This window comes from Pteropus medius, unplaced genomic scaffold (genome assembly GCF_902729225.1).
Source record: "Pteropus medius unplaced genomic scaffold, Ma_sr-lr_union100, whole genome shotgun sequence".
Taxonomy (NCBI): Eukaryota; Metazoa; Chordata; class Mammalia; order Chiroptera; family Pteropodidae; genus Pteropus; species Pteropus medius.
In genome coordinates, this window is record NW_024354503.1 from 12760438 (window position 1) to 12784488 (window position 24051).

Genomic DNA, 24051 nt, shown 5'->3' on the forward strand with positions numbered 1-24051 from the left:
TACTTTATGGATTGGTTTTGATTTTTGAGCCATGTAATATTTTTTATATTTATAAAACAAAATTAAAAGAAAGGCAATCCTTGTGAGTCAAAAGATTTTACTTTTGAAAAAGTTAACAAATTTAGAAATATTTTAGAAACAAGTGAATTTTTTTAAAAGTTAATGTTTCTAAAAGTAAACATTTTAGAAACCGATGAACCTAACTTGATAGGTTGAATAGCTATTCCAAATGACTGTAAGACAGAGCAATTTGTACCACCTTTATGGGCTAAACCCAAAAGGACCAAAAAGAAAGAAAACTGGAAAAAAATCTTAAATTGTTCCTTAAATTGTAGTATTAATAATATGTTTCTGAGTCTGCCATGCGTATAGTATGGAAGAAGGCAAATGAGCAATTGTGCTGTTGGTAAGGACCAATATATTTGATGTGGAAGAAAGAGGATGCAGATGTAAGACTGGTTAAGTTTCAGCAAAAAAAACATAGTAGTCCTGTATTTGAATTGGAATTATGAGTCTGAACTCATGGTGTATGCTATCTTTAAAATATATTTATATACTTCCTATCTCTGTCCACTAAAAAAGTTTCTAAACAATAACCAACCCAGTGCAAAAAGCATCTCTCTGTATATCTAAGTATACAGAATAGGATCTTAAAATATGTTGAAATACTAACTGGAACTTGGACTCATTGAAGAAATGGCTGATTCCGCATCTGGGGCAAGAAATGGATGAGATGAGCCTAGAACACCTTGCCATGCCAGAAGGTGAGGTAACCCTCAAAGAAAACTGCGATTGTGTCAAAAGGATACAGGAGCCAAAGTGTTTAGACTCTCACCAGCCAAAGATGGGCAACTCAAGCATTAATAACAAAACTACAATGGATTTAAACTCATCAGATATGTTTAATGAATTCATAATGATACTTTAAAAAGAAAAAAAAAATCCTCAATGATCTTCTTCAAAGGATAGTAAGAAAACAAATCATAAAAAAAGAAAACTAGCTAATAAAGGAGTAGAATCAAGTGTGTTTTTGGCCTGTCTTACAAAAATGTAGCTCAGGGTAACTACATAGTAGAGAGGAAGCAGTTTCTCCTAGTGAAAGTATTCCACGAATAAATGAAGAAGGAATGCTATCATTTTGCAACTCTTCATGAGGGTATGAATCTAGACCTTTAGCATGAAAGGCTGCTAATATCACAAAAGAGAGACAGCTGGGTCTTACATACCCCCTGGTAGAAGTACACAACACCATCTAGGAAGGAGTCTTGCCAAACCCGAGTCTATCAAACCACTGGATTTAACTAACAGGAGCCAAAGGTAACAGAGGAACCGGTTAAATAATGCTATGCTGAGTTCATAAAGAAAATCTAGACTGGGGAAAATTCTAAAGGGCAAATAACAGAATGTCATCATCAACAACAAACTGCAAGGAAGAGAAAAAGAGATGGAGGAAGATGCTATAGATTAAGAGACGTGAGAGATACAGTAATTTGGATCCCAATGTAAACAAACTGTGAAAAGAAGGAAAGAAGAAAGGAAAGGACAGTAGAATGAGACCAGGGAGGGCATGGGGAGTAAAAAGAACATTTGTAGTACAGTTGATGAAATGCGAACACTGGCAGGATATTTGATGATGCTGGGGAATTATTCTTGCTTTTAGGGTTTCATGATGATAGGTATTGTGATTTCAAAACAGATACATCGTATCATTTGTAAATATTTCAGTATATAGTCTTTTAGAGATATATACTGAAATATTTACAAATGATACGATGTCAGACATCTGCTTCAAAATAACCCAGATTGAGTGGAAGAGTGAGTGGGGACATGGAGCAGTGGTTCTCAGACTTGAACTTGCATCAGAATTAGTTGGAGGGCTTGTTAAAATACGATACCCATGTCATCTCCCGAGTTTTTGATTCAGTCTCGGGTGTGGCCCAAGAATTTGCCTTTCTAAAAAGTTCCCAGATGGTGTTGATGCTGTTGGTCTGGGGACCACATTCTGAGACCCGCTGGCAGAAAGGAAGCCCTATTAGCCCCAAGTTATTTTTGCACCTGTGTAGTGGATACATGAAAGCTCACTATCATATTCTCTCTACTTCTGAATATGTTTGAAATTTTTTATAATAAACATTAAAAACAAACTTAAGAGATGCAGAAAGACACAGGAGGAGCAAAGCCTTTGACAATCCATAGTTGGAATTGGAGCTTCTATGCTCATTAGCAAAACAGATTTGGCTACTGCCCCTGGGATTGAAAGGGGCACATCTCCTGCCCACTGCGGAGTGAGTGCATCAGCTCCGCTCTCAGTCCTCTTAGAGAACTAGGGGGCAAAGAAGTGGTCTTTGTCTAAGGGATGTGCATCATGTTGTGTCTGTTTCCTTAATGGTCAGCCATTGGAAGAGCAGTGGTTTGGATGAATCTTAAGATTTCCTGGCCATTCCAACTGAGAAGGGTGATCCTGAGCAGAGCTGTGTGCTGGGAGTGCAGCTGTTAGGGATGGGGTAATTACTGAACTCAGACCCCCACGTATCTTCCTGAAAGGACTGCCCTGTAACACTTAAATCAGGAATGCTTTTATTTGTTTCAGTCTCTCTACTTGCCTTTTAAGATTCATTATTTACTTACCCATTCATACTTCACATATTTAATAGAGTACTTACTAAGCATAAGGCACTTTCTGGCCCCTGAGAATATAGCAGGAAACAGGATAGGCAAAGATCTCTGCTTTTATGGAGATTAAATTCTAGTTGAGGAAAAAAGCAATAAACAAGTAAAGAACTATATGAACTGACTAATTTCGAATAGTGAAAAGTGCTATGAATAAAATTAAAACAAAGATGCCAGGATAGTGATTGATTCTGTGTGTGTATGTATGTATGTGTACATGCATACATGTGCACACATACATTTTATTTATGTGTCCACATGCATATTTTATCCAGGAAGGCTTCTCCAAGGAGATGATGTATGAGCTGATTGCTGGATGAGATGGAGACAGCCACCATGAGAAGGTCTTGGTATTTTCAAAGTCAGTATCAAGTACAAAGGCCCTAAGATGAGAAAGAAAGAGTTTGGTTTTTTTTTTGGAATGCCAAGATGGCCAGTGGGTCTAGGACCTGGAGAGCAAAGGGGAAAATAGTGTGAAATGAGATGAGAGAGTAGGCAGGAGCCAGTGTATGGAGGACCGTGTAGCCATCAACCAGAGTGCTTACATACATACTCTAGAAACCTCCAGGTCTGCCAGTCATCCTCCAGCTGTAAGAAGTACATTTTATCTAGACAAACAGGCACTTTCTTTTTAACAGGAATTACCCTAGGGACTCCAGAATATAGGAAAATGAGTGTTTTTTATAGGCAATTGAATTGTATATCTAATTTGTTGAACCTACCTATTAAAAAAGCAATAATTTTATTTTAGAACCACCATATGCTCTTGATACCTTATAATTCCATCCTAAAAACATTATATATTCAACTTAAGATTCGGTCCCCTGATAAAATAGAGATTTCTCTGTGGTGGATAACACTGTGAGTTTTCAGTCATTTCATGCTAATATAAATTAATTGAGAGCTGTGTCCTTGAAAACATATTTTAAAAGACGACAGTGTTAAGTTAATGCTCTCTTGAGTATAGGAAAGAATCTTCAGGGCAGAAACAAATCAGAAAGGAATAACTGAAGATATAAAGGAAAAACTACCTGTTTTGAGCGGGGTTTTGTTTCCCGAGTAGACTAATGTCCTCCTCCCAAGACTTATTATAACAAGATTCTTTTTCTTGAAATAATACATGTGTGTCTTTTAATAGCTCTTTCCTAAATACAAGTGTAAAATAATTCACAAGGCCAATGATTATAATGTGTTACCCCTGCTGCCCTGATGCTCTTTGATCGGCTCTGGATATGCATGCTGGACTTAACCTCTCTGGACAACATTTTCATGACTACGAAACAGTAGCATGCTGGAGGCAGCTCAAACTGCTGGTGTGAACAGATTTTAGGCATTGCTTTCCAACTTTGCATTCGAGTGACTTCATATTGGTTGCTTGAAATCAGCCATGATAAGATTGTTTATACCATGGAAATCAGCAAACACTACACATTGGGCTTTTCTTTTCAGAGAGCTGATTGTCAAACACTTACCAGCATGCCACTGCTGTGAAACTTTAAAAAAGTATACTTTAGCATATGCCATGGCATATGAAAAAATAAGTCATTTTTCTTTCTTTTTTTTTTTTTTGCCTCTTGAATAGAGGTTAATGGTATTCAAAATAGTATTTGTCTTTTATATCTTTTATAATTCAGCTGTTTTTATGTATGTATAGACACCATTTACTTTCTCAAAAACTTTCCTGTCATTCCATGGTTAACCAGATAGACACCAAGGGCCACTCAAGGATTTGAGTCATCTGGTTCTTATTGCCTTGTCTATCCCTGGCGCCAGTCAAATTTAACCATCAACGTGTGTTGCCCACCAAGTACCCTATTCTATTTTTCCTCTAGACATTTCTGGTCACTGCCGCTACCTGGAGGGCTCTCTTCACCCCTTCTCTGTCTAACAAAGTCTAACCCGTGTTTTAGTATCAGAGCAGAGGTCATGTCTTCCTCGATGCTCCTCTGCCACAGCTCCCTTCAGCATCCATTGTTCTTTCTCTAGTGCCTCCCCCAAAAGCTGTCTGTACCTCCTCAGCCACCATTACTGCTGTTTCGCTATGTAGGTGTTTGTCTCCATGTCTTACCTCCTCCCTGGATTTTAAGCCCCTTGAGGATAGTGAATTTTGCTTTTTCATCATTTTATCCTTTAGAGCAGCGGTCCCCAACCTTTTTGGCCCCAGGGACCGGAACTCCTATGAGAATCTAATGCCTAATGATCTGAGGTGGAGCTGAGGTGGTGATGCTAGCGCTGGGGAGTGGCTGCAAATACAGATGAAACTTCACTGGATGGCTGCTCACCTCCTGTTGTGCGACCCGGTTCCTAACAGGCCATGGACCAGTCCTGGTCGGCAGCTTGGGGTTGGAGACCCCTGTTTTAGAACATCTACTGCAGAGCTTTACACATAGTCATCACTCAGTAAGTGTTAGTTGAATTATCAGCAGATATGATTTCGTATTCCCCACAGTGCGCTGGACAACATAGTTAACACACACACACACACACACACACACACACACACACACACACACACACACACAGCTTCATCAGTCTAAATATTTGTATTTGTGGACTGATTTCATTTAGTGTGGGAAATGCTTTGTTGAAGGAGATCACTGGGTTCAAATGTCATCCAATGAGGACTAACTCCAGAACTTCTACCTTCAGTCTGAAACGTCACCTTTCTCATCTACATGCCAAAATGGACCAGTTTGTTCAATTATGTATTAGAAAGACTCCAATCTGTTACAAATCATGACACTCTGATGACCACTGAAGATGCAACTGCACTCCTGTTGGGATAGATCTTCCTAGGATGTTAGTGAGTTCTACTGGTATTTTTATAACTAATGATAAAATAAAAATGAATCTGATGTTTCTCTTTTGCTCACACTACTGAGAAAAAAGCCATTCCTGTTCTGTTGTTTCATTCATTAAACAATTACTGCCTTCTCATGCCAGGCACTCTGCTAAGGGCTCAAGATATAAAGGTGAATTATCCACAGCCCTGCCCTCCAGGAATTCACAATCAGAAAAAGTGACTAAAGAAAGCAATCCTGTGGTGTTCAAAGTCTCAGGCAAAATAGAGCCCCGAGGCTCCGACAGTGACCCACATCAGTGCATTTGCCCATTAGACTCTGCCATCTGTCCCCGCATGAGACATTTGCTGTAACTCCTTTCCACGGGTCGCTTTGGGTTTGAATGACCTTGAAGATGGCCTGAAATTCTCAGCTTAGAAGGGTGCTTTTAGAGTTACTAGTCTGCACTTATGTGCTTCAAATAGAATTTCACAAACCTCTAATTATCTGCTCTTACCAGTCTGTGTAAATGACTGACGACCAGCTCTTTAGTCACTCCAAGAATGGATTTCTATTCAGCCCGTGCCCGGGATGCATTAGGACGCCCGGAACATGTGTGGCTTTTCCGAGCGGCATAGGGCAATTAACAGAGGGCAAGCGTTTGCAAAATGCCTCAACTTCCTGCTTGTCTCTGAGACAGAAAATTGTCACACCTTAACCTCAGGAGGCTCATCTGCAGAATAATTTTACCCCCACACCCCCTCCTCCAAATAGAGCCTTTGGTGTCAGCTTCTCCCCCCTGCATTTTGCAAACATAAGCACTCGGCTGAAACAACAGCTATGACTCAGTTCCTAGCTAGCGCTGCCTGAATTGATTTAGTCTGAGTTCAGATTTAGCACATAATCATGTTCAATTTGCTCCACTGCACTGCCTAGAGATAAAAGGCTGGGGGGAAAAAATAGCTTCAGCTTGTGTCAGTCTTTGTGGTGATGTCATTGCCATGAGAAAGCCAGCCCTTCGTTACTCTGCCGTGCTGCCTCAGACGCGGAGGGCTGCGTGCGTGCAGCGGGAGTGGACTCCAGGTGCTGAGCTCCAGTGGTCCCCAGGGCAAGGCAGCCCCGGCAGGCCACGGCCACATCCACCTGGAGGCTCTTCCCATCACCCTGTCACGCACAACTCAGAAGCTGCCTGACTCTTTTGAAAACCAGAAGGGGGAATGCCAGCCCCTAGCATGGACTGTGATGTTTCCACTCTGGTTGCCTGTGTGGTGGATGTCGAAGTCTTTACCAATCAGGAGGTTAAGGTATGCACCTGCATTCTTATTTTTCATTATTGCTGCTACCGAAGCTGCTTGGCAGAGGCTTTTTAGCTTAAGGAAACAAGACTTTTGCTAATAGTTTTCAGCTCACAGTCTATGCTAGAAATGCATGTGGTCAGTGTGTGACTGTATTAATTAGAATAAGTTAGAAGAGGGTCTAGCACATTAATTCTGAATGTGATGAGGTCTACCATTGTCTGTTTTTTCTTGCCTTTTTTATGAAGTGACCCACAGTCATCCCTTTCACAGTAGATATGTTTCTGTAGTCTCATATCTGTGTCAATAAGGAGGATATTCAATCCTTAATGTTGAGAGAGGTTTTGAATCAATAATTAAATGAAGAAAGCACACATAATAAACATCACATCCAGGGCACCTTGCTCATGGGATGTCACTTAAATATGCCATGTTGTGGTCTTCAGATTGAACAAAAGCTGTTCTACAGATGGCAGTTTCAATCTCAAGCTCTCTGGAAATCGAAGTTGGAGAGTAGCCACTTAAATTTTTTTTTTTATTTTTTTATTTTTATTTTTTATTTTTTTTTTTTGGTCAGAGAAAGGAAGCAAGTCATTTTTCCTGAGCAGCTGTCCATAAAGAAAGTTAAAGTATAAATAAATTTTGCATCTGAAGACTTAGTATTCTAAGGTGCTGGTCCTCGCTGATTGTCTGCAGCAATTATTTAATTGTCATGGGTAGTTGCCCCCTGATGATATTCATTCTGTTTTATTTTCCCATTTGGTTTTATATTGCTTTTATATTGGAAAAGATTCTAGGCTTGTAAAATAGAAATTTTGATATCTTGTCTCTCTCATAGTTAATATAAGAACTGGCAGAAGCTTTTTATTCAAACAGTTCACACACACACACACACACACACACACACACACACAAAGGACAGTTGCTTATTGTGTGATGGGAGGAAGAAAAAGGGAATTACACTGAATAATCATTTCCACCCTTGCTTTAGTCTTTACTTAAAGGAAGACCTTGAATTCTTTATCGTTGGGTGTGCAGGTGACACCCTGGTACTTCTCAGATGGGGGATTTATGTTTTCACTAGCACAGCACATGGTTCTGTCATTCAAGATTGTGGTTTTGAACACTCATGAAATGGAGTCAAAAATCTGCTTTGTTGTTCCTACATATTTTAAATGTGTGGCCCTGTGTTTAACAACTCTTATGCCAGTTCTGTGGAAGTGTCTACCACCTGTCATATTGAGTTCAGAAAATAAGAATATAATGGTTTGTTGCTGCCTACGGTTACATCCAGAATGGAAACATGCATGCAAAGACTCACAGTCCTTCCAGTTTTACCTGCCATAAGCACTCCAGAAAGGAGGGCAGTCATCAGAGCCCCTCCAGTTTAAAACCAGTTTAAAGTTTAGTATGGCTAACTGGGTAGAGAGACATCTTCTACTAACTGCTGAAACAGAATTAAAACTTCATCATTCTTTTCTGTCTTCAACAGTTCTCTGTTGTTTACGTGCTTGCCCTTCAAACATCATAAGATTGTTTAAATTTTTTTAGTCCAAGAAATGATGGTGAGAAAACATTTATTAGGCATATGCAATATGCTAGGCATTGTGCTTATACAGGAAGGAGTTTAAGATGGGCTTATATAACATATGTATCTTGAGATAGACATAAAAATACTACTTGCCCAATATTTCTTAAAGACAGAGGGTGTCTTATGGAGTTAAGGGAACACAAAATTCTTACAGCTGGTTATACTTAAGTGGCTTCATGGAGAAAGTGGTACTTGAACTTGATGATGGGTAGATTTTGATACAGAAAGAGAGAAGTCATGGGGATGGGAAAGCATTCCATTTTGCAGTCCAGTGAGTCAATGCATTTGACTGCAGTAGGATTCTGAGAGGTTGGATGGGAAACAAGGAAAGGAGGTGAGTCAGAATAAGATTATAAAGCAACTGACACTGCTCATCAGAAATTTATGGCATTTTCTGGGAAGATTCCCACCAGAAAGATGTGTTGTATGTCCTTACTGCTAAATAGCTCTAAATCACAATGGATTTGTCTCTTTGGGACAAGTTACCTAATCTTTCTGTGCCTTAGTTTTCTCATCAGTAATGTAGGAATAATAGTCATTCCTACCTCATTGGCTTGGTAGGAGGATTAAAGAAAATTATACATGTAAAAAAATTAACACAGTGCCTGACACATATTTAGTGTTTAATAAATGTTAGCTATTGCCATCATCATCATTGTCATCTTTCTAGATATTCTCTGAAAGTGACAGGGGACTTCTGACAGTTTATTGGAATGCCATAATTCTAAGTGAGTTTACAGTGACAATTCAGGACTCAGAAAATGTTTTCCCTCTCATTCCCCCAAATGTAAACACGCACACACACTTTCTCTTTAACAATTTAGAAAACATGGCCCTTCCTTTCAGACATTTAATCATTTAATGTAAGACATTATTATCAGGCTAGGATCTATTTTGTGCTTATTTTTAAAAAGGGAAAAAAATGAATACATTAAGGTTGTCCGAAGAGGTTTGCTGAGAAAACCTATATGTTCCTTGTTCAAAAGTGAGCATTGTTTATTGTCATTTTCGAATATAAAATTCTGGCACTATACAAAGTTTCCCCAAAGGTAAACTTTTTTAATCGCCAATAACAGATAAATGGTGTAGCCAGGAGTTTCTTTCTTCAAAGTCTTTAATATTTACTGTCGGATAAAAGGGAGGCCCCTGTGAAGTTTTGTTTCACCCGCCCTAATCTAGCTTGCCTGATTTCAGGCTTTATCGATTTTAACAGACCTTTCCTTTCCGCATGTTGCCCCCATGGGAAAGCAACTACCCCAAGCTTAGGCAACTAGCAGGCACCCTTTGTAATAATAAGTGCAGTGATTTATTTGAAGGGAGTGGAGGCATATGCAAGTCCAGTGTCTGATCTGACTTAGAAAGCCTTATCTTCGATGGTGGATCTCAGCTGGTTGCATTGAAGGCCCTTCAGATTCCAATTTTCTAAATTTTGCCAAAGCTGCTAGAGCAATAGTACTAAAAAGAGGAGGAAATCAGGCAAATTGAGTTCTGCCATATTCTGAATTTTCCATTCAGAAATTCCATTAGTGGTGTCATGAACTTAGCTGTCCGTTTTATGGCATAAGAGTACCCAGAGAGATGAAGAAATATGAAGCTCTTAATAGAAAAAAAAAAGATGCGATGAGCTGTAAAATCTGTGTGTGTGTGTGTGTGTGTGTGTGTGTGTGTGTGTGTGTGTTTGATTTTCTTCGGTATTCTTCATATATTTCTGAAAATAGTCTTTTTCCTCCCCAAAGAGCCAAAACCTTAGGAAAATGAAAGGGATCGAAAATGGGTAATGAAATTCATATTTTACTTTAGTGCAGTGGTTCTTAAACCTGATTGCACATTAGTATTCCATGGAGAGCTTTTAAAAATATTGGCGATGCCCAGGCCCCATACCCGGAACTTCTGCTTTGTCCTATCTGAATGGAGCCTGGACATGGATTATTGTATTAAGTCAGTGTCATGTCTCTTCTAGATACAGGTAATTACGGGTGAGTCAGTCAAGAACCTCCTAGAGATTCTCGCTTAAAGACTTTGATCCGTATCCCCAAATGGAGACTTGATGATTGCAGTGTTAAGAGCAATGTCTCTAAGCTGTGAGAAATGTTGAGACTCAACACTGCTGGATCATAGTACCAAAAAGAAGAGGAAATCAGGCAAATGAAGTTCTGCCATAGTTATCTTTCTCTGGAAATTCCATCGGCCACTTTTGAATAAATGACCATAAGAAGCATCTCTGGGGAGGTGACCATTTATTAAATGTCATTGTTCCGGTGTCATTCAGAAGTGAGTGAGAGAACAGGTGTAGATCTGGGGGAGCAGTAGGTGCAAAGAGAGATGATCTTATCTGACGTATTTTTACCCAGCCTTTCTTTTAACCTATTTTAATCATCATTCATTCAGGGACCTACCTAGGCGTAATTTATATTTTTTAAGGATGCTCTTTTTTTTAGAAATTGTGCTTAACATAATTCCTTCATGCTATATTTTAAACCTGTTGATTCCCATTGGGGAGGGAGAACTATGAGCAGATAGATATTTGTTCTCAGCATAATAATTCTTCATATGCTTGGAATCTTAGGATTTTTGGTTTCTTCTTCTGAAAAGCCAAGGTCTTTTTAAAGTAACTCATAGCCTTTCTTTCTCTCCTCTGTTTTTGAGACTTTCCCAATATCTTCCCAATCCTTGTAACCTTGGGAAAGTCTCTTAACCCTTCTGGACACATGATAATCATACTGATAAAAATACTCGACTGCTTTTATTTTCTTTTCCTTTTCATCCAACACTATAATGTGACTGACTCATAGTCTGTGTCATGCTGTTGTGTGAGTTATGAAAAAAACCTAGCACATCGTGGTCCCTCAGTACAATGAAATCTCTTTGTCATTTGAACCACTGGAAATTTCAAATTACTTGCTTTGCTTGGCAGGAATCATAGGAGGAGGTGGAACAGAGTTGGTGCAATCCACTTTGCACTCTGCTTTGGGGAGAGATAAATGATACAAGTGAATATGTGGATACTGGGTATCGGGAATTGATTTGGAAGAGAAACCTGTGGTATTTATTTGTCAGGAGAACTGGTCAAGCTCCATGCCAAAGAGAGAATCGGGCTGCAGCTGTGATCTGATGACTCTGCAGAGCTCGAAAGCTCTTTCAGCATCTTCAAAAACCATGTGTTCGCTCAGGAACTTAGAAGAGTTTGAATTGCCTATGATTTAGTTCTAAAAATTGAAACTCCCTAGAGAGATTCATGGTAACATTTCGTAACCAAAATGTTAAGTTAACAGAATCTCTCTTTCTCTATTCAATGACCATAATGTTAAGTAATACTTGTTACATAGCTCCAGACCACGTTTAGTTTCTGAAAACCGACAGGGAGTGTGGCGCGAGAATGGGGGGTGGAGGGGATGGCATGTTCATAACAGATACTAACACTTTAGCAAAACAAAAGATTTGCTCTTTCTTTAATAATAAAATGAACTAGAATTGAGGCCCTTTTGAAAATAGATGAATTATGCAAAACAATGTTAGACATTAACCCTAAAAAATACTTTGAGAAACAACGTTCTTAAACGTGCAGCATTTTTTGCCTCTGCAGAAAATAACAAACATCTTTTTGATGTTTGAAGAGTGAGAAGAAGTGATTTTCTGCAAGTGACAGATGCTCCCTGAGAAGGTTAATAGGCAGATTTCATAGCCATCTGTCATGTTAGGGAAAGACAAAGTGCTGTATTCGGCCAATGACATAGTTAAGCAGGAAAGTCAACTAAAAACTTGCTTATCTGTTTAAAGGGTCTTTTAATTGTTGGAAAGTAACAGAGACACTGACAGTTGCTATCTCATCATCTGTCAGATTTATTTAAAAACAAGAACAACAATATGGCATCTTCATTAATATTTTTCTCCTAAATAAATAGATTTTAATGTAAAACTCAGAGTACCTTGTATCCTTAGCGATTCTGTTTTGAGTACCACTATCAATAATTTATAATGAGCTGTTTCAGTACTTTCTAATAAAGCTTAGAACTGACAAGTAAGAAAGGATATGATAACCAAAACATTTATTACCGCTTGATGTATATAGGTTGTGAGCTTAATAGGCATCGAAACTGTGGAGAGTAGCCCAGCTTTCCAAGGAGGTCATCAACTTTCCAACCCATTTCTGGCCCAGAATTTCTTTATGTAACGGGATAATTTATGTATTCTTTTTGTAAAAGGAATGTGTCCTTTCCCAGCTGTATATCTAACCTGATTCCAAAATACAACTTGAAAAAATATTGAAATCATTTGGTGAGGATGTCAGGCAGGTAAAAAGTTACATACTCTACACTTTATCTAAAATAGAGAATTTAACTTAAAAGTATTTGAGAGTAAAATATCCACCAAGTTAGACCTTCCCTAGAAAATATTCACTGTATGTGCTTTCAATAGTCCTCTTTTGGGGGCAAATGTATATATATATATATATATAAACATACATAATACATATACACACACTTGCGTACCAAAATGTATACACGTATAATACTATGTATTTCTTCTTTTTCCCCATGATCATGGAAGGTATTTTCTGTTCTACTCTGGCCTATCTAATTAGCTATTAGAAACAGTGTACTCTTAACCATGTTAGAGATTTAGAGCCCAGAGAAGATTCCTGGCAAAATAGTTGAACAGAAGCCTAAACATTTGTTAAACAATTCCTTCAGAGGAGAAAAACACTAAGAAATTCATGGCCTTTTTACAACTGTTGTAATACCAAAGGGGTGTTTACAACCGTACAGTCTAGTAGCATAATTACTCTCTTCAGAATCTAATACACTAGCTCTAAACATTTTTTTATTTTTATTTTTTATTTTTTTAAATTAATTTTATTGGGGTAACATTGGCTAATACACTTATATAATTTTCAGGTGTACATTATCATTTTTTAAAGGCTTTCAAAAAGATCTTGACCTTTCAGCTTCCAGAAAGACAACTTTAGCAAATCTATCTTTCTCCATTAGATCAAACCGAGGACTGGCTTTCATCCCCGCGAAGAGAATCTTCCCTAATGTTCTACGTGTCCCAACAATAGGGTAGTTCGCTGCTTAGTCATGATTTTCTCCCTCCGTCTCTGGTGGTTCTAAAGGAATATGTGAGCAGTATTCATGCTGTGCCCCAAAGATTTGACTTTGTGGGGGCCATTTACTAAATTAAGCATTAAGCCATCCCACATGACGACAAATGTAAACCCCCAGAGATCTTCATCTCAATGGATCAATATTATATGTTATGAAAAAAGGCAATTTAAAAAATTCTAACAATTCTTTCCATTTACGAAATACCTCTATGTGCTAGGCACATGTCACACTTGTTATCCCATAATAGTCCAAGGCATCTATTTATCTGCCCCATTCTAAACAAGATTCCCGGTAGAGAAGTTAAATTTTATACAAGATCACACAGCTAGTAAATGACAGAAGTGGGACTCAAACTGTGGTCTGTTTTACTCTTTCCATTACCAAAATATTCCTAAGGATTCATTTAAAAGTTGTTAATCAGTTATTGGGGGGAAAGGATGTAAATCTTCGAGGATAAGACATTAAGCTTATATATTATATTTACTTAAGCGTTCAAAACACTGTTTTTGTCTTTTATTTCTTATTAGAGGTGGGAGCACTACTTTTACATAATCAGTAGTTGAGATAATTTTACTTTTCTCAATAGATCTAACATTGTGGCAATTCTAGGCATAGCATCTGTTTTGGATTATGTTTTAAAATTTGTTCCAAGTTTTAACTGTGCTCTCTAGTTGGGGGAAAAGAGTCTGCTGGAAAACCCAAGGGCTCACCAACAGACTAATGACATCTGTTGTGAGAGTTCTATCTCTTTCCTGATGTCGCCAAACATTTTCGTTGACTTTGTCAGCAGTGGGTGATCTATGAAGAATTGTAGAGCAGAGGTGGTGAAGGTGTTAATTATAATAATGACATTTTACTTTTGGATAGTGCTTTCCAAATTATGCAAAACTCAGCTTTCTCACAGGAGATCTCCAGGGTAAGCAAGCTCACACAATTCATAAAGGAAAAACTTAGTCCAAATTTTGTTTACGACACAACACAAGATCTCTTGGTGGATTATTGTAGTCTGCATCAATAGCATGTCTGATAGAATTGATTTCATCTTCTACGACTTCACTGTGCCTTTAGGTATTAACTAAGACAATCATCTCAAGCCACCTTTCCTGGAATAGGAAATGCAAACAATGAACTAACTTAATAATAGCAACAATGTACTGAGCACTTACTATTTGTCAGACACTATGCAAAGTACTTTTATTCATTCATTTATACTTCAAGTATGTATTGAATGCCTTCCATGTTCAAAGCCTCATAGGAGGCTCTAGAGATGCAGAGATTACCAGTCCCATTGAATGCAAAAGCTGTGCTCTGTCATTACGCAGTGCTGGCCTTCATTCCTCTCAGTTCCATTTTTTCCAAAAAGGTGATGCTGTTTCAGCCTCTAAAGAGGACTCCTTTGCTGACATAGGGCATGTGAGAAGGAAGCAAGCCCAGCCTCCACATCAGATATCCTGGTTTGAATTCTCTATTTGGCCACTTGGTCATTTACTGTGTGACCTTGAGCGAGTTGCCTTACCTCTCTGCCCCAATTTCCTCAACTACGAAAGGAAGAATATAATGGTGCCTACCTCATAGGTTGGCTGTGAGGATTAAATGCATCTGAGTCTTAACAGTGACTGGCAGACAGAATGTGCACACGTAATGTTAGCTCTTATCGTCATCATCGTTGTCATCATCATCATCATCATCATCATCAGTAGTATTCTTATATGCACTTTTGAGTTTTCTTGCCAGGGCACTTGACCTTACCTGTCCCTAATTACATCAGACTCTTCCCCTACAGTTTTCAATTCATCTTTGCACAGGGGCAGCAGTGACCTATCTCAGTGACACTCTGAGGTCACAGAATCAAGACTGTGAGGCAACTGACTCAGCAAAAGAGTGAGGAATCCCAGACCCAGACAGGTGGCAGGGAAGCTGCAGTTCTTAGGCTATGTCTCTTCCCTCGTTTGTGACTTTTCTTGTCTCTTCCAAGTGTCCTGGGTAAGGAGCCCCTTTAGGGTAGGAGGCAGCAGGAAAGGATCAACAGGAAGTGATCTTGAAGGATCAACAGGAAGTGTCTTTACTCTGCAGCCACTTGTGGTAGGTAGAGGTTGAAAGAAATGTAGAGATAGAGCCCCAAGGAAGTTGCTGATGTTGACTGAGCTCACGGAAAGGGAAGCAGCCTGAATAAAACCCCCAAACCCACCTGGCCAAAATTCAGAGGCTCAGTGGCTCACCTCACTCAGAATGAAGACCAAGTTCTTGCTGTGATCCTCAAGGTCCATCAGACCTTGCCCCAACAGCCTTGCCAATCTCATCTCCTCTGTGTATTCCTTCCTGTCACTCAGCACTAACCATCCTGCTCCCTGCACATGCCAAGCATCCTCTTGAACGTGCATTGCCGTGCTCTCTGCCCAGAATGCTCTTCCTCCTGGTGTCCACCTGGTTGCTCCTCATTTATCATAGAGCATTTCCTTGACACCCAAATCTAAAATAGCACAGCCTGCTGGTCATTCTCCACCCCTTACTCTACCTCGTTTTCCATTACAGCACAATCTCAAGGTGACATGATCTGTTTATTTATCGGCTCATTGTCTGTCCTTTCCCCTGGCCTTTGAATGCAAGCTTTTCCCTTTGCCAGTTTTGAGCTCCTAGAGACTGCCAGACTGCCATGCAGTAACATCAACAGAATGTGTGGTAACAAATGAATGATAGACTCCAATTCTCTGTAACCTTGAACATGCTGTTAGACCACCTTCTTTAAAAGGGATGGTCTAGATTTCCAGATGCAAGGCCATGCTTATATGTCAGAATACAGAGATATTAAGGCAAGATGCCCATTAAGGAAAAAAAGAGATTGAGCTTAGAATCAATTCATTCAAAATATATTTCCTCTGTCTCTGAGAAGGAATTTTAAATGGGGTTATAGGTAGGTTTCACCACAGTAACGCTAAACTATAACTGCAGTACTTTTAATATTGACCTTCACTTTGCGTTTCTACGTTAAAACTGTGGAGATAGGTGGAAATTAATCACCCAAGCTGAACTCAATTTCTCTTTTGTTGTATAGGCATTTTGCCCTAGAAGCTCTGTATTCTGCCTTGCACACTTACTTCTGACTGCTGATTAACTTGTATCATAAAACTAGTAAACAATTCTGTGATACTTAAAAAAACAAAATAAAAACTAAGCTAAAAATCCTACTACCCATCTCCTGAATGAGTAAGCGGTATATCTGAATTATTAATCAGAGGGATAGTGGACGGTCTATTTTATAATCTCACTTTGTAAGGAAATGTGCTCAGCAAAATAATATTGTAGTGTAATGCTCAGCAAAATAATATTGTAGTGTAATGCTCAGCAAAATAATGTTCTATATTTAAATATCACTTAGCATATTATCAACAATAATGGACATTTAAGTAAGCTTCAGAAACCCTCTTTCAGTGAATGCTTTCTCATACCACCCTTTTGATATAGGTAGGAAGCATTCTTTCAATGAGAAAATCATATTAGAAGTGTTCCCCAAACTATGTACCCAATCAATATAAAGATTAAAGTTTGCTCATTTTTACTTCACATTCTTATTGCATAGTTCTTGGAGGTTGAACCAAGAATTTGGTGTAATGATTTAATGGAAAGCAACTTGATCTTTAGAGGCAAAAACACTTCAAAAAGAAGTATTTACAATACCTCCTATTTATGACTTTCTTAATATTAAAAAAAGATACAGATTTAGTTCAAGAGCTGTTAGGATATAGGTGATCAATAAATTATCACTGATGCCTGTGTATAGCATTAGGCACTTCATCCATTCATTCCAAATTTAGCAAAAATGACAAAACACTTGTTAGGTAGCAGTAGGCACTGCTTCAGTGCTTGGGCATTCAAGAATGGAGGCAAAAATGCAGCCTCTGATCTGGGATTTGAAAGGTATGGCAGGTATCAGGCACTCTATTCTAGATCAGCTAGTGACATGAGAGCCCAGTGGCCTACCTCTCCTGTGAATGGATGAAGTGCCATCAGGGGTTCATAGGCCAATGGAGGACTGAAGGTAGTGAGGAGATACGTAGAATTTAGAAGACATCATGGTTTGAGCAAGCCCACTATACTATGGAAATCTGTAAGAGGGTGGTCTCGGATTGTGAGAAAGGACTTCTCCAAGGAGGTAATTCCTGAGTTACAGTTTAAAGGTAAATAGGTGTTCAGCAGCTGAAGAAAAGATAGAAGTAAGGAAGAGTATCCCTAGGAAAGAGAGGGATTTGCACCAAAGCAGAAATGTCAGGGAGTTTGGTGACTTCTAGAAAGTAGAACCGTGGGTGGTTGTGGCATTACACAGAGGCCAGGCCCACATTATGAGGGAGTCTGGGCCTTATGCTCAAATCCAATTGGATTGGGTCATGGGAAGCATCCTAAGCATGGAAGTGACCCATCCACCTGTTCTGACGCAAAGTCCTCTCTGGTTGTCGTGTGACTGTGGCTACGCTAAGGCTGACAATGCAAAGAGGAGAGAGGAGGGGGCTGCCACATCCCAGCCAGACAAGATGAGGGCCTGAGAAACTCAGCTGCAGAGTCTGAGCATCCTTGAATCAGGCTGATTATCTTTTGTTATTCTTCTGTCTTTTCTTTGTAAAGAGGAAAGAAGTCAAAATAAAAGAGAAACCATGTTGAGGATGTCGTTAGATTGATTTGGGAGGAGAGAAGGGCATGTGTGCTAGCACTACACCTCGGGTATTCAGGAAGGACATTCAATTCAGCAGGTATGTACTGATTGTCTTGTAGGGCCAGGAGTCTAAAATCAAGATTCTAAACCTGGTCCCTTCCCTGGGAATCACTTAGTCTGTGGGTGAGAGAGGCAGACTTACAATCACAGGCAGATGTCCTTTAACCAAAAAGTCTGCCCTAATGCTTCTTCAAAGTTCTGACAGCTTGGAAATAGAAACTCAACTATGTTAAATGCTTAACCTAGAATATTCTGGGCCCCTTATGAGACCATATACACATGCAAACACCACCCCCGCCCAAATCCTCAATGTCATCACTAAAATATGTTCATGGAGGCCGATGTTCCTTGAGTTTAGTGTACACAACGCAAAGGGAAAGAAAAATTTGATGCCATGTCCTTGTGGTTAACTGTTGCCATCATTCTGGCAGTCTTGCCTCTCAGGGCAATAGTCTACATTTAGTAGATGCTGAATAAAAGTTAGATGATGGAATGAATTAATGATGCTTAAGTTTGTTGCAGGCCTTATTTTAGGTACAGGATGGAGGAGGGAGAAGAGCGGTTAGGGCAGGCTAATTTCTGTTAGGGCAGGCTCCAAAAGTTGCACATATCACCTCCTCTGAGATTTGACTGGACAGAACATGGGCACATGAACCCATTGGGAGAGGCTGAGAATACCACCTTGTTCCTGGTTCCTGGTAGCCCTGTGCCTGGCTAAAAATCAGATTTCTATTATAAACAAAAAAAGAGGTAGACGTTGAAGGACAACTAGCAAGTTCTAGTGCAGGTAACAAATGTACCCTGTAAATAAATGATTTGAGAACTATCCCAGAATTCACATACATTATATTGCATCCCAGAAGAATTAGTAAAATCTCAAAACACAGTCTTTAAGAGGTGTCAAGTTTCATGAAATAGTTAAGCTCTGATCTGGGATTTGAAAGGCATGGCAGGTATCAGGCACTCTATTCTAGATCAGCTAGTGACATGAGAGCCCAGTGGGCTACCTCTCCTGTTGCACCTCCAGGCCTTGGCCCTTACTGTTCTTCCATACTGACAGGGCATTCTGTATATTCACCCTGCCTTACATTCTACTGCCATCCACTTGGCTAGTTCTATCTGTTTACAGAAAGATTTTTATTAACAGATAGCAAGACCATCTCTAATCAGATCCAGAGTATCATTCAGATCCTTTGCAATCCTTGGATATGGCTAGTTATGTAACTAAGGCAGCAAGCTTCTTTCCATGTGAGTACTAAAAGATCTTCAGCTTTTTTGTGCCCTTTATAGAGGCAGTGGTGGTAACCATGATACAGCCATTGGCTGTGGAGAGACAGAATGAGGACTGAATAAGGAGACAGAAGCTCCAGGTGCAGATTTTTTAGACCACTCACTTTGGGTGAATAGTTTAATCTCTCTGGTAGTCCATTGGAATAAAACATCCCTATGTGAGCAGTGGGCAGCATGTAGAAGGAATGGGTTGCAGAGCCAGACCAGCCTGGTCTAGAACCCAGACCCTAACAGTTTCCAGTTGGGCAGTCTTGGGAAGTTTTCTTTATCTCTGAGTAACAGTTTTTTCATCTCTAAAGTAGGTATGATCAAGTGTTGCAAATGGAATAAGAATGTACTTAAAACATATAGGCACTCAACAAGTGACTTATTTTTCTTGCCTCTTGTATCTCTAAACTTTGATGATGAAATCCCTTAAATTCAACTGAGTCCAATAATGAGATTTAGCTCTGTTAAAGACACAGCAGTTCTGCTATATTGAGAATCACATATTAGTTTCATCCACAAAATTATGTAATTTTTTCTGAAATCCACACAATTTCTGAGTAACATTCCTGCATAAGACATTATCCATTTTAGTGAAAAAATCCAGCAAGACTTTCAAGACTTCAAAAATTGGTAACTCAATTAAATTGGTAATTTAATGTTTAACTCAATTAAATTCTCCCATGAGGTTACTAATATTGATGATATCAGCTCCTTTAATTCGACACTGGCAAAAACAAAACTGATTAACAGCAGCTGTTTATTTACTAGTACTAAGGAGAAAGAAGGAAGCAGCGATGTTAGGTTAGGTCAACTAAGAGATTTCTTTGGAGGAAATATGAATGTCTTTATTCATTTTTACAAATATTAGAAAACAAAGTTTCTCCTCCAAACGTGTTGGGACAGGACAATATGTGCTGTCATTCAATCCTTCTGATTTATGTTATAGACTAGAAGGTCTGAGCACCAAAAATTTTATAATGACTTCTTGATGGTATTCTGGCTCCAGATTCTTTCTTGTGGATAGAAGGGAAATAAACTCGAAAGTACTTTAAGCTCTTGAATTCTGAATGAGCACGACGACATAAGAAGCCTGAGTGCCTTAACTTTCCCTTCTTCCATGGAACCTTCTCTTGATCCACCTAAGCAGTTATTCCAGGCAGTTATTGTCAGTACCCAGGCTTGGGATCTGGAACCATCATCGACCCCTTTTGTGGACTTCGCATGTAAGCAGAACCAAATCTTTCAGGTCTCTTTCTACTAAATCCAAGTTCAAAAACTGTCTGTTAGTACTTAATACGAATGGAACATTATGTAGTCCCCAAAGGGAAGAATACTCATTACTTCAAAATCATATATGTGTAGCAGGGCTGACTAGCGTTAAGTGCCATGAGAAAGATATTCACTTCATAACGTGGGGCTTCCAGGAAGCATGACTCACTTCAAGTTGGGCAAATGAGGATTAGCTTCATCTCAAAGGTAGTAGTCTTAGATCAGAATTTGCAAAATGTTCACCTGTGAACCAAATCCGTAGGCAGATTTTATTTGTCATATATTGTGTCATTTTATTAGATTGAATTTATTGCTAGCCTTTAAAAAATTGGAAGATTTTAAAATTAAAATCTATATCTCAGATTCTCTTAAAAGATTGGTAGAACTGGCATCACTGAATCGCCTTTCCCACATGCTACAATCGACCTCCCAGGATTATGATGAGGATTAAGCAAAGCAACATTTTGGATAGTCTTCCTAGACTACATTATCATCACCTCGTGACTTCATTTCTTGGCTCCAGATGAGCTAAGTCTGCCCTTTTCAACAAAGCAAGCATTCCCTAATCCCTACCACTCTCTATTGGCATACACTTAGCCTATTCCCTGTCATACAGAGAATAGTGAAAGATAATACTGTAGAGTGAGGAGTGAGGATGGATCATGCTATGAATGACCTTGAGCACCAACCAAACCATCGCAATTGACCCCATGAACCATGGGGAATCATCAAGAGTGTTAAGAGACGTAATTTTGGAAGATCACAGCATCTTGGGAGTCCAGCCTAGATAGGAGAAAGGAGGAAACAGGAAGAGGGAGTTGGGGAGGGCAGGGAAATCAGTGAAGAAGGCTGGTACAATTATTTAAATACCTATGTCTTCATTTTTTTGTCCCTCTTTCTTAATCCAACATGGAAATTCTGTAAAGTGAACTGTAAAGAATGTTGGACTAAAAGTCAGAAAACTGGACTAAAGTTATAGGTCTGCCCTTTCTAACAAAATGCATTGGCAAGATGAGCTTTCTAGGCCTCGCTTTGCTCATGATGAAATGGCAATGAGGGTAATATTGACTCTCAGGATTATGGTGAGGACTAAGCAGAACAACACTTTGGACAGGCTTCATGGACTGCATTATCATCACCTCCTGAGTTTATTTCTGTAAACTTCTCCTGGTCAGCAGGCTCACCTCCATTTCCTTTTACTGATCACCTTGACTTTATTCAAATTATTTCTAAGCTTTGAGCTCTCCGGGGCTTCTTATTGTTTTTGGCCTCCTTAATTAAGGCTTTAAGTCAGGATTTTAGAGTTGGAAAGGACTTGAGAGACAACTAAAGATCCCCTACTTAAACAATGCAGCCATCGCCCCTCAAGTATTTCTCTCCTACACTCATCCAGTGATAGAGTCCCCACTCCGTGCTGAGACTGTTTCACGATTATTCTTTTTTTTTCTTGAAAGTCTACAACTTCGACCCATTTGTCCTACTAGTAGTAGTTTGCTCTGTGAGCAAACAGAGCAAGTCTGTGCTTTCTTTACCAGATATATATTCTCATTCTTTGAGATAGTTATTCAGTCTTCTCCCCACTCCCAGATCTTCCATTTCGGGCTAAACTCGAGATTTCTGCAGGTTAGTCTTCTTATGATATGGCCTCGCGGCCACTGCTTTCTTTCATCCACCAGATCTGCCCAGCTTAACACCATATTTTAATCAGCAGCTAGCTATCTTTCCTTGTCCCACCTCATCCCTCAGTCCTGCACTTGGACACTTTAGTCACGTTCTACCTTAGACTATGCCGAAAAGCACCCCAGCCCCACCAACCACATTTGTCTCTCCTTGCCCTTAATTCAAACTTCTCATATTTCATGCTGCAAAGTGGGCCAATTTGTCTAAGATCAGAGTTCGTGTTCTCTAGGGTCATTGAAGAAGCCATGTTGGGCTAGACTAGTAATGTTTAACATCATTGAATTTTACTACTTGCCAGCCCCATAACTTAAGTGTGTGTTCCCATAGCATCTCACTGCATCTTCATACTCCCATGTAAAGAAAGTATACTGTTATGATCATCCCTCTTTTACAGTTGGAGAGAGTGTGAGGCTTGTGAGATTAATGAACTGACCACGTCAGCCAGCCAGGAAGTGGCAGAGCCGTGATCCAAACCGGGGGCTGCCTGGCTCAGAGCCTGCGCTCCTCATCGCTGCACTGGGCCTTCTCTCAACATCTTTGTCTGATGCTTGTTCTGAATGTCCTTTCATTTGTTTATTTCTTGGATAATTACTTTAGGGCTTTCATGGGATTTAATAGAAAGTGTAATTACTGCTATCATTACTGTAATGCATGAAGACTTCTTTTCTTCCTCCTGCTGCTTAAAAAAAAAAAAGCCCGTAAAACCAGAGGCTGGCCTTCATCATGGGCAGGAAGATTTCTAACAGAGGATATTAGGGGATGATCCAAAGAGAGGAGCCTGTGCTCAGACCCTAAGCATCGCAGTGCCTTTCCTCAGCTCTCTTCATCCCCTTTTCTTGCTGTTTTTGTACATAGCACTTATTTTATAACATATCGCATAATTCACTTATTTATTTTGTTTAGTATCCGTCTCCTCTCACAAGACTATAAGCTCCATGAGGGCAAATATTTTTGTGTTTTGCTTGCTGCTGCATCCCAGCTTAACACAGAATAGGAGCACAGCAAATGTATGCTAAACGAATGCTACAATAATCAAGCAATTGCGTTACCTTTTCAACATAGACATAGAGCTTTCACGTTTTTTGCTCTCGTCTACCACCATGACCCCTGTCTCCCTCAACCTATCCTTATACATACTCTCTCGCTAATATCTACTCAGCCTTGAGACCTCGTCTCATCAGGGCTTGATTTATGCCAGAGCCGTAGCTGTTCCTTGAGGCCCTAAGCCCCTCCCTTAGCCCCTGTCTGTGCTTCCTTAACACCCTATGTTTTCCTCTGCCATCATATTCACTGCATTGTATTATAGTAGCCCATGCTTGTAGACATCTCCTCGCTAACCTGAAGGTCTTTGAAGGCAGGGACTCTGTCTTCTTCATGTCTGTTCCCTCAGCACCCAGCACGATGCCTGGCATAGAGTCAGTGCTTAATAAATTGTTAATTAGTGAATTAAATATACTGTTTTCCTCAATGGAGAGTTGGACCCACAGGAAGAGGCACAAAGTACCCTGAGTGAGTTTAAGAAACAGAAGTTGCCATTTTGGAATCAATCAGTATTTATATATACTAGGTCTAGATATGTGGAGGCATCACAGGAAAAATAAAAAAAAGTCAAAAATGACGGCCATGGAACATCCTAACGGGAAGAGAGATGATCAGGAAAATAATAAATAAACAATTT

The 24051-nt window shown here is 39.5% G+C and overlaps 1 protein-coding gene across 4 annotated transcripts in view; it reads left to right on the plus strand.

Moving 5' to 3' along the window:
- RCAN2 (regulator of calcineurin 2) overlaps positions 1-24051 on the plus strand; it is a 233160-nt gene that overhangs the window by 133874 nt on the left and 75235 nt on the right. The window contains exon 1 of one of the 4 annotated variants that reach the window (XM_039854588.1): positions 6480-6754. The exons of the other annotated variants lie outside the window; for them this stretch is intronic. Coding sequence (XP_039710522.1) covers positions 6668-6754 — 87 coding nt within the window. The 5' untranslated portion in view covers positions 6480-6667. Of the gene's footprint in view, positions 1-6479; positions 6755-24051 lie in introns of those variants that run through there. 4 annotated transcript variants of the gene reach the window in all.